The sequence below is a fragment of the Chrysochloris asiatica genome, unplaced genomic scaffold, assembly GCF_000296735.1.
Source record: "Chrysochloris asiatica unplaced genomic scaffold, ChrAsi1.0 scaffold00035, whole genome shotgun sequence".
NCBI classification, from domain to species: Eukaryota; Metazoa; Chordata; class Mammalia; order Afrosoricida; family Chrysochloridae; genus Chrysochloris; species Chrysochloris asiatica.
This window is the reverse complement of record NW_006408553.1, coordinates 15,815,897-15,828,241: the sequence shown is the minus strand read 5'-3', so window position 1 is coordinate 15,828,241 and position 12,345 is coordinate 15,815,897. Positions and strand designations below refer to the sequence as shown.

Sequence of the window (12,345 nt, the reverse complement as noted above, 5' to 3'; positions counted from 1 at the left end):
ACAATACCCTAAGGGAGAAATGTCCAGATTGCAACATTGAGGGACCCTTTGAACTTGGTTTAGTTTGAGGAAGGGTCAAGTGGTAGTGGTAGATTTAAATTACTTTGATTTAATAGTGTATCTTCCCTTTACCCTAAAGCCACCATCTTTCTCAATTATGAGATAGTTCTGTGCCACACTTTTCTGTAGAATTTGCTCTTTTAGCTGTGTGCATTAATGTTCTTTGTTATGTATCTTGTTTCTAATTGTTTAGTTCTACTAAGAAGAGCTACTGTTGGACTTTAGGCATGTTACATTAAATGTCTTTAGAGGCTTTATTATTCAAGTTAAAATTTATCAGATTAGCTAGAGACAATTATTTTATAGATTTGTTTTAAGATTCAAATCACTCCCTAGAACAGCTCTCCCAACAAGTAGCTTTATTGCCCCTAATAGGAAGAAACACCTTGGAAAGAAAGTATTTCCCAGTATATGCTAATTTTACAAAGTGATTATTTTGATGTCAGATGTTACTTATCTATCCTGTTGTTATCCTTATTGTTAAATGCCACTGATTCATTTCTGACTCATGAATGGGGTTTCTGAGGAACAGTTGGTGAGTTGAACCTTGCAGTTAGCAGTCCAGTGCTTATCCTGCAATGCCACACCAAGATCCCATCTATCCTGTTAGATTTCAACTTGTTTCCTAGAAGTGTGTCTTTTAACACAGCAAAAAATTGACAAAGGAAAAATGAAAGAACCACTTGAGATCTAAATCTGTGTGTGCCCAGGAGGTAGAAAACACTCATACATGGCTAGTATTTTTGATGCATTGTCCCTGTTCTCTACTGGTTATCAAGTGTCCTGCTTTGAAAGTTCAGGAACTTTGATAAGACTCAGGATTTATTAACAGTTATTAAACAACTGTTAAGTTAGAAAAGCATTCCATTTTCTATATGTTACTTAATTTCCACAACTAGATAAATTTTTATTACACATACTTTTACCTTTACAAATATAAATAATTTGGGAGTTAGAGAAGTTACACAATTTGTTCAGTCACTGATAGAAATAAAATATAAAATCAAGTCTTTTGATTTCACATTCACTGTCCTATTGTATCCCTATAGCATAAGAGGACAAGTTTGCCCAGTCCCTAAAATAAAACCAAGATAGACTTAAGATAAATTTTTACAGGAATATAATTTTTTATTTCCATTTATTGGTTTTATGAGTACCTATGAGTGTGGGGAAACCTAATCTGAATATATGTATGTCATCAATATTATTTTGTTTTCAACTTACAGATATAGAGAAAATGTTAACAATTGATAATATTGATAATAGTATGAGATGTAGTCAAATGCTAGGGATCCGATGAAATTTTTATGACTTTCCATTTCACTGTCCTGAAATTGGAAAGAGTCCATTAAATGAGTTCACGGTATTAGGTTGAACCACATGACAAGACCAACATTCAGCTGTTTTTGATCCACAAAAGCAGCAATTTCATATGATTCACACTAATGTATAAAAATCCACTGAAAAATGTAATGTTTTCTTCAACTTACTGACTAGTGCTTACTAGAAGACTTCAGTTTAGTGATGAAATTTAGAATGTCTAAAACTTTCACTGAATCTCATTATTGAACATAATAAGACTAAAAACATAAGAACATAAGAGATATGTCCCTCATTTGACCCAAAGATTTTGCACTCTGAGTAATGGTACTTATTTGAATATGAATTGAAGCAATCAGTCTGATAGATAACTTTTCAAGGGGAAAAAAGTAAAGTACACATACACAAATGATATGATCATCCCACTTATGCATAAATTTTATTTTTATAAGAAATTTGCAAAATTTCATTGACTTTATGAATGTATTGGTATGGATAAACCTGGAAAAATTGGGTTGAGGGCGGCTCTTTGAAGGACTCTCTAGTATTTTTATTCTAAAAGATATCTGACCCTGACATGCTTATACTTAGAAACGATCTGACAAGAGAAAACATAAATTTCGAAACCACGTGGTAGCCTGTGTCTTTGGAGATGCTCATTCAACTCTGATGGGACTTCGGAATTTTGTAATGCCTTTGAGAGCTAGCAACTATACCCTGGAGGAGCTGAAGGACATTGTATTCATTGGGTCTCTGGATTACCTACAGAGAGAATGGCAATTTCTGCGGAATTTCCCTCAGATATATATTTTGCCCGTAAGTGCCCATAAGGGATAGTGAATATTTATCATAATAGCAATAGAAGTAGTAGTAATTATAATAATAGCTTGCAGTTTTATAGTGTTTACTGTATGCCAGAAACTATTCTAAACGTTTTACATATTTAACTCATTGTGTTGTTGTTGTTGTTGTTAAGTGCTGTTGAGTCGGTTCCGACCCATAGCGACCCTGTACAGGGTTTCCGACGACCCATAGCGACCCTGTACAGGGTTTCCGAGGGTGTAAATCTTTATGGGAGTAGAAAGCCTCATCTTTCTCCCGCGGAGCGGCTGGTAGTTTCGAACCGCTGGCCTTAAGGTTCGCAGTCCTATTCGTAACCACTACGCTACCATAACCCTATGAGTTACTACATTAAAATTGTTAAAATTTGGAATGGAAAGAGTAAGTAACTTGCTAGGATGGCACAGACAAGAACTAAAAGAACTTGATTTGAAGACTCTATAGCTCACTAATCAGAACTACTCCATGTTATGCCTTTATACAAATAGAGTTTTTCTGCAGCATTTTCTGACTTCTTGGATAAACCTAGGCTAATTTTTGCCACCCTTTTTGCTTTTTCTCATTTTTTCTGATGGAGCACATGCTCCCTGACATATGTATAAAGAGGACAAATTCAACTTTCAGAAATGGATTCATTATGCTTATGTGGTATTATATTATGGGTATTATATTCCCAATGTAATGCAGAAATTATTGGACAATAGCATTAATATCTTATGCAAATAAAATTCTGCTAAAGATAATACAAAAATGGCTGCAAACCCTTCATTGACAGAAAACTCCAGAGGTTCACCAAGTTCAGAAGAGGACATGGAATGAAGGATGTCATTGCTGACGTCAGATGGATCTTGGCTTAAAGCAGAGAATATCAGAAATATGTTTTTGTGTGCTTTATTGACTACACAAAGGCTTTTGATTATGTGGATCATAACAAGCTATGGATTGTTGTGCAAAGAATGTGTATTCCAGAACATAATTGTGCTTATGAGGACTCTGTACATAGACCAAGATGCAGTTGTTTGAACAGAACAAGGGGAACACTGAAAAGCTTAAAATTAGGAAAGATAAGCATTAGGATTGTAGTCTTTCACCATACTTATTCAATCTATATTATGAGCAGATAATTCAAGAAGCTGGATTACATCAGGACTGGAGGAGGACTCATTATCTACTTGCTATATGCAGATGTTACAACCTTCCTTGCTGAAATGGAAGATGACTTAAAATACTAAGGAAGATCAAAGACCATAGCCTTTACTATGGGTTGCACCTCAATGTAAAGAAAACAAAAATCCTCACCACTGGACCAATAAACAACATTTATATAAATGGAGAAAAGATTGAAGTTGTCAACGACTTCATTTTGCTTGGATCAACCATCAACACTCATGGAAGCAGCAGTCAAAAGATCAAACGACATATTTTATTAGGCAAATCTGCTACACAAGACCTCTTTAAAGTGTTGAAGAATAAAGATATAAGTTTGAAAATTAAGATGTGCTTAACCAAAGCCACGGTATTTTCAATAACCTAATATACATGCAAAAGCTGGACTGTGAATAAGGAATAAAATAGAAAAATTGATGCATTTGAGTTATGGTGTTGGAGGACAATATTGAGAAAAACATGGGCTGCCAAAAGAACAAACAGATTCGTGTTGGAATAAGTATAGCCAGAGTGCTCCTTGGAAGCCAGGATGACCAGACTTTGTCTCTCGTAGTTCGGAGATGTAGTCAGGTGGGACCAGTCCTTGGGGAAGGATATTATGTTTGATAAAGTGGAATATACCCAATAAGATGAATTAGCACAGTGGTACCTACAATGGGCTGAAGCGTAGCAATGATTGTGAGGTTGGCCCAGGACTGGTCACTGTTTTGTTCTGTTTGTTATTCAGAATGTCGCTACCAACTCAATGACACCTAACAACAACAAATAGAAAGAATTGCAGTCTCAGAAATTCTGTACAGGTTCACTATGAGTTGGAATTGACCTGATGGTACACAACCACCACCAAAAATCCTTAACTTCATCACATCTGCAAAGTCCCTTTTGCCATGTGAGGTAACAGATGGCACCAACTTGACAGCATCTAACAACAACAATATGGTATTATAGTAGTTGTGTTAGTATTTGTGGGTTAATGCACTGGACTGCAAAGTTGGTTTGAATCACAAGGTCAGCAGTTCAAGCTCATGAGCTGCTCTTGGAAACCCTATGGGTCAGAACCTACTCTATGGCACTTAATAACAACAACAATAGCATTTGTATTTGTATTTGTGCTAAACCTGTAGAAGCTTCTATTCCAACATATGCACAGTGGAATGCACTTTTTTAATGAAATGTTGTTATTGTTAGGTGCCATCGAGTCAGTACCAACCCATAGTGACCTTATGAACAGCAGAACGAAACACTGCCCGATCCTGAGCCAACTTCACTATTGTTGCCAAGCTTGAGTCCATAGATACTGCCACTTAGTCAATCCATCTCATTGAGGGTCTTCCTCTTTTTATCAGACCCTCCACCTGACCAAACACGATATCCTCCTCCAGCAACTGGTTCCTCCTGACAATATGGCCAAAGCATGAGAGACGAAGTTTGGCAATCTTGGCCTCCAAGGAGCACTCTGGCTATACTTCTTCCAAAATGGATCTATTGGTTCTTTTGGCAGCTCAGGGCACTTTCAATATTCTCTTCAACACCATAACCCAAAAGCATCAGTTCTTCTACGATCTTCCTTATTCACTGTCCAGTTTTCACATGCATATTAGGTTATTGAAAATACCATGGCTTGGGTCAGGCACACCTTAGTCCTCAAACTGACATCTTTGCTCTTCAGCACTTTAAAAAGGTCTTGTGCAGCAGATTTGCCTAATGCAATACGTTGTTTGATTTCTTGACTGCTGCTTCCGTGAGTGTTGATAGTTGATCCAAGAAGAATGAATGAAGACCTTGACAACTTCAATCTTTTCTCCATTGATAAGAATGTTGTTTGTTGGCCCAGTGATGAGGATTTTTGTTTTCTTTACATTGAGATGTAATCCATATTGAAGGCTGTGCTCTTTGATGTTCATCAGTAAATGTTTTTAAGTCCTCTTCACTTTCAGCAAGCAAGGTTGTATTATCTGTATACCACAGGTTGTTAATGTGTCTTCCTCCAATCATGATGTCACATTTTGCTTCAAACCCAGCTTCTCAAATGATTTGCTCAGCATACAGGTTGAATAAGTATGGTAAAAAAATACAACCTTGTCACACATACTTTTAAATTTTAAAGCATTCAGCGTTCCCATGTTCTTTTTGAACAACTGCTTCTTGGTCCAAGTACAGATTCCTCACGAGCACAATTAAGTGTTCCAGAATGCTCATACCTTCTTTGGACGGCATAAGAGGCAACTATGCACATGGACCTCACCAGATGGAACACATAGAAATCGAATTGACTACATCTGTGGAAAGAGAAGATGGAAAAGCTCCATATCATCAGTCAAAACAAGGCCAGGGGAAGATGTGGAACTCAAATGCAAACTCAAACTGAAGCTGAAGAAAATGAAAACAAATCCAGGAGAGCTAAAATATGACCTTGACTATATCCCACCTGAATTTAGAGATCATCTGAAGAACAGATTTAACACATTGAACACTAAAGACCAAAGACCAGAGAGTTGTGGGATGACATCAAGAGCATCATACATGAAGAAAGCAAAAAGTCATTAAGAAGACTAGAAAGAAGGCAAAGGTCAAAATGGATGTCAGATGAGACACTGAAATGAGCTTTCCAGCATATAGATACTAAAGCAAATGGAAGAAATGAGGAGGTCTAAGAGCTGAACAGAAAATTTCAAAGATCAGCTCAAGAAGATAAAACCATATATTACAAAATGTGCAAAGATCTGGAACCAGAAATCCAAAAAGGAAGAAAAGGCTCAGCATGTCTTAAGCTGGGGGAACTACAGAAAAAATTCAGACCTCAACTTTCGTTACTGAGAGATTCTCTGGGCAAATTATTGCATGATGCAGAAAACATCAAGAGAAAGTGGAAAGAATATACAGAGTCACTGTAGCAAAAGGAAATGGTTAGCATTCAACCATTTCATGAGGTACCATATGATCAAGAGCCAATGATACTCAGGGAGGAAGTCCAAGGTGCATTGAAGAAATTGGCAAAGAACAAGTCACTAGGAATTGATCAAATAAAAATTGAAAAATCTCTGAAGAAAGTGAGGCAGCACAGGAAGCACTCATTCATCTCTGCCAAGAAATTTGGAAAACAACTCTCTGACTGACTGATTGTGCCCATTCCAAAGAGAGGTGATCCAGTGGAATGAGAAAATCATTGGACAATCTCTTTGATATCCCATGTGAGTGAAGTTTTTATGAAATAGTGCAGGAAACATACAAGAAATATATTTTTATTTTAAAAAATGACCAGGAGTTGTCAATTTTATTTAGTTACTCATTCCATTATAATATTCCCTACCCTCACCCCCTTGGTTCAGTCTTAATCAAGAAAGTTTCTCAAAATCTCTGGATCCAGTTAGTATTAGAAATTACCTGTAGTCTATTTGTCTTCCAAATGAAAGAAACAACTGCCACTCTGCTAAGTAATCCACATTAACACAAGTTCTGTTAACCTCTAGTGAAAGTGTGAGAATTTAAAATGTTCCCTTGGATCCACACCCTCTCCTTTCCTTGAACTTTGTTCTCACCATTGTCACTCTTCTTCTGTTTCTCTTCTTCCACTTCAGTTACTTAATGGTGTATATTCCTCCCACATCACCTTCCTTTGAGTCATACAGATTTGATCTCAGGAAAAGGCCTGTGAATGTTATTCAAATTAAGATACTAATAATTGATAGTTCTAAGTGTGTCAGATGTTAGGAAACTAAGGTTTACAATCAAGTTCATGAAACCTGGAGAGGTTTTGAGAAGAAATCACATTACCTACAAAGAGTTATGACGTAAAAATCCATTCATCTGCTTAGTGTTGTTCATTTTCTCTTATTAGGGATCTGCACTCTTTTCTGGAGACCTCCAAGCAGCCAACATAGAAGAATGTTCCATGTGTGCAGTCTTGGCCCCACCATATAAACAATCAAGCAGTCAGACTCTGGTGGACACAGAGACCATCATGACCACTCTCAACATTGGATCCATACGGATTAGCTACTCTGCCCAGACACCTGCAGTGATAGGTAAGAACATCTCTTACAGGAAGAAACTGGGAAAGATGGGTTAAGGAAGAAGAAATAACTTCTCTTTGAAGCACTTAAATTCTAGAAAGAAAGAGAGGTTGAGACAGATGCCCTCCCAATTTTAAGAGTTATATAATAAGAATAGACTACCAGTCATCGGGAATTCTAAGTCAAATGAAAAATGATATCAATCATCTACTAGGAATGCACATAATATTGGTTTTCTGTTGTAAGATAAAGCACACTGTGCTATTCTTATTGTTGCTATTAATCAAGTGGCTAACAAAACAAGTAGTATTATCATTATAATCAATAAGTGATATGTTGTTAATAATAATTCTCATTGGATCTTAAGCTTGTTCATTTCTATTCTTGGTTTCATAGTTGAAAGAATGAAGTGTAATTATCTTTGAGTCTTCAAAGTGCTTTCAATATACCAATTTTTAGGAGACAACCAGAAGTTCCTTGTAGAATAAAGTGTCATATTTCAACTTCAGATTAGGAAGAGCTGGTGAGAGAGAAGCAGAAGTCTCTTCAAGAAAAGGGTCATATATTTTTCATGCTGATATTTCTCTCAGTACCTAGTACTTAACCAAAAAGCCAACCAAATGTGTTGTCATCAAGTCTATTCTGATTCAGAATCTGAAAACCCTGTCTCGCTTCTGCAGTGCCACTGGGTGGGTTCAAATCACCAGCCATTAGGTTAGTAGTCCAACACAAAGTGTTTGAGCCACCAGAGACTTAACCAAAATTTACTGTTGATGAGCTAACTCTAACTTGTAACTCCCATTTAGGGTCAAGTAGGACCACCCCATAAGATTCCTAAGGTTGTACTTTTTATAGTGGGGAGTGCAGTGGCTCTGTAGGAAAAGAACTGGACTGCTAGCTACTAGGATAATGGCTCAATCCTACCATCTACTCTGTAGGAGAAAGATGAGTCTGCTCTCAAAAAAGATTTACAGCCTCAGAAACTCTATACAAGGCTGCTATGAGTTGGAACCAACTCGATGTCACTTACAATCAATCTTTATAAAAACCAGCTGCCTCATCTTTCTCCTGTAGAACTACTGGTAGGTAAGTTCTAACCAGCAATGTTTCAAGCGCAAGGCTTAAACCACCACAACGCTAGAATATGCTTAATGAATACCTAATAAATTGAAGCAGACATGTCAATGAGTCAGACATAGAGGAGTTTTCACATATTTTATTGTAAGGCAAATGAGTCCTGGTGTGGCACTATAGGATAAGCACTGGACTGTTAACCACAAGGTTGGCAGTTCAAACCCAACAGCTACTACTTGAAAACCCTATATAGGGTCTCTGTGAAACTGTAATGACTCAATGGGACTTAACAATAACAATTAAACCCCAAAATATGCCCAAGGTAAATTCCCACTACAAAAATATGTGTGTTTCTTTCCCCAAAACAACAAAAGGTTTAAATGTTAGTCTATTTTAAAAACTGAATGCTATCTACTCAGCTTAATAGGAAAGCACAAATTTACTGAATATTTTTGCATCTAAAATAGATTTCAATTCAAGAAACTTCTCTTAAGAGATAAATTTATCCTCTGCCCTTCATCCTTAGGCAAGGTACTGCTTGCTGACCACAGTGAATTTACTTTAGATGGAGCTTGAAGAGGTCAGACATCAAAAGAGTTGCATGTGACGTTTTTAGTGATCATGGCTGGGATAAAAATGTTAATGAGTTCAATTAGGAAACTAAAAGCCTCTCTTTAATGCCCAGGCACTGTTGTTAGTCAAGGGAATGATGAGGGAGGGATAAAGGAACCAGTAAATTAGTTTAATCTCTGCTGGGTGGACTGAGCCAGCTACTTGGCACACAATAATTAAACAACTGAACCTCAACTTAGCACCCAGTTTTATAATGTTTTGTTTTGAAAGACAGAACTAATAACAAAGTACTTTGTAACTATCAAAGTGATGAAAAGCCATATTAAGGAGGTGTGACCCTTTTCCTTTGCTGAGCAAATATGAAAATCCATAAAGATGCTATTGTTTTCTATCTCACAAACTCTTCGCTTAGCACTTAGGAGCACTGTTCAGATTTGAACTAGATGTGTTTCTATATACATGTTTGTGTGTGTGTGTATGCTTACATCTCTCAGTAATTGGAAAGAGAAAAAGCATTCAAATGATCAATAAGCATGCCAATGTCTTCAATATACAAATTAAAATGCCCATGCTACATGAATCTGGGATAAACTAGGAAAGATCGCAAAATTACAAGCCAAGAAGAGTATATAAACAAACTTTGATTGCATACACACAATGGAATACTATGCAACACTGAGAATAATGAATCTTTAAACACCTTGTAACGTGAATGAACCTGAAAGTCCTATTGAGTCACTACAGTTTCACAGAGACCATGTATAGGGTTTTCAAGTAGTAGCTGTTGGGTTTGAACTGCCAACGTTGTGGTTAACAGTCCAGTGCTTCACTGTCCTACTTTCACAAATATATGAGGTTATTAAAATTAGCATGGCTTGGGTCAGGTGCACCTTAGTCCTCAAGCTGACATCTTTGCTCTTCAACACTTTAAAAAGGTCTTTTGTAGCAGATTTGCCTAATGCAGTACATCGTTTGATTTCTTGGCTGCTGCTTCCATGAGTGTTGATGGTTGATCCAAGAATGAAGTCCTTGACAACTTCAATCTTTTCTCCATTGATAAGAATGTTGTTGATTGGTCCAGTGGTGAGGATTTTTGTTTTCTTTACAATGAGATGCAATCCATAAGGAAGGCTGTGGTCTTTGATCTTCATCAGTAAGCATTTTAAGTCCTCTTCACTTTCAGCAAGTAAGGTTGTATCATCAGCATATTGCAGGTTTTTAATGAGTCTTCCTCCAATTCTGATGCCATATTTTTATTCATACAACCTAGCTTCTCAGATTATTTGCTCAACATATAGGTTGAATAAATATATGAAAGAATATATGAATATATAAATATGTGAAAGAATACAATCCTGTCACACACCTTTCCTAATTTTAAACCATTCAGTGTTGCCGTGTTCTGTTCGAACAATGGCCTCTTGGTCCATGTGCAGGTTCCCCATGAGCGCAATTAAATGTTCCAGAATACTCATACTTCACAATGTTGTCCACAGCTTGTCATGATCCACACAATCAAAAGCCTTTGCATAGTCAATAAAGCACAGGTAACTGTCTTTCTGGTATTATCTGCTTTCAGCCAAGACCCATCTGACATCAGCAATGATTCCACTTGTTCCATAACCTCTTCTGAACCTGGCTTGAACCTCTGGAAGTTCTCTGTCAGTGTATGCTTACAGCCATTTCTGAATTTCCTTCAGTAAAACTTCACTTGCATAGGATATCAAAGATATTGTCTGATGATTTCTGCATTCCATCGGGTCCCTCTCTTTGGAATGGGCACAAATACAATCAGTTGGCCAAATAGTTATCTTTCAAATTTCTTGGCATGGATGAGTGCATGCCTCCAGTGCCACCACACTTTTTTGAAAGAGTTGAATTTTTATTCCATCAAATCCTGGTGCCTTGTCCTTTGCCAATTCCTTCAATGCACCTTGGACTTCTTTCTTTAGTATCATTGGCTCTTGATCATATGTTGTTGTTAAGTGCTGCTGAGTCGTTTCCAACCCATAGATACCCTGTGTAGGGTTTCCAAGGAGCAGCTGGTGAGTTTGAACCACCGACCTTGCAGTTCAAACTGACTTTGCAGTCTGGTGCATTAACTCATAGCGCCACACCAGGACTCCCTAATCATATACTACCTCTTAAAATGGTTGATCATTGACCATTTCCTTTTGGTACAGTGATTCTGTGTATTCCTTCTATTTTCTTTTGTTGCTTTCAGCATCAGTCTATAATTTGCCCAGAGAATCCTTCAAAAGCAAAAGTCAAGGCTTGAATTTTTTTCTTCAGTTCCCTGAACTTGAAAAATGCTGAGCATTTTCTTCCCTTTTGGTTTCATATTTCCAGACCTTTGCACATTACGTTATAATATTTGACTCTGTCTTTTCAAGTTGATCTTTGAAATTTTCTGTTCAGCTCTTGCACCTCCTATTTTCTTCCTATTCCTTTAGTATCTCTACACTGGAAAACAAGTTTCAGAGTCTCTTCTGGCATCCATTTTGATCTTTCCCTTCTTTCTTGTCTTCTTAATGACTTTCTATTCTCTTCCTGTATGATGTTCTTGATTTCATCCCACAACTCTTCTGGTGTTTGGTCTTTAGTGTCTAATGTATCAAATTTGTCCTTGAGATGATCTCTAAAGTCAGGCAGGATATAATCAAGGTCATAACTTGTTTTCTAGGAGCTCTGGTAGCATAGTGGTTACGACTCTAGCTGCTAACCTGAAGGTCAGCAGTTCAAAACTACCAGTCATTCCATGGGAGAAAGATGATGTTTTCTTCTCCCATAATGATTTACAGCCTCTGAAACCCTTTATAGAGTTGCTATGAGTTGGAACTGACTCCACAGCACACCGCCACCAGACTTGTTTTCATTTTTTTCAGTTTCAGCCTGAACTTACATATGAGCAATCGATGGTCTATTCCACGATCTGCCCCTGGCCTTGTTTTGGCTGATGATATGGAGCTTTTCCACCGTATCTTTCCACAGATGTAATCAATCTGATTTCTGTTTATTCCATCTGGTGAGGTCCATGTGTATAGTTGTCTTTTATACTGTTTAAAAAAGATATTTGAAATGAACAAAACATTTGTTTTGCAGAATTCTAAAATGCAATCTCCAGTATCATTTCTATCACCAAAGCTATATTTTCCAACTACTGATCCTTCCTCTTTGTTTCCAACCTTTGTATTCCGATTGTCAGTGATTATCAATATGTCTTGATTTCATGTTTGGTCAATTTTAGATTGAATAAATTGGTAGAATGCTTCTATTTCACTGGCTTCAGTGGTTGGTG

The 12,345-nt window shown here is 37.1% G+C and overlaps 1 protein-coding gene across 1 annotated transcript in view; it reads left to right on the top strand.

Moving 5' to 3' along the window:
• Positions 1-12,345, top strand: part of LOC102837799 (potassium channel subfamily U member 1-like) — a 285,478-nt gene that overhangs the window by 225,454 nt on the left and 47,679 nt on the right. The window contains 2 exon segments of the mRNA XM_006859999.1: positions 1,972-2,196; positions 7,226-7,412. Coding sequence (XP_006860061.1) covers positions 1,972-2,196; positions 7,226-7,412 — 412 coding nt within the window.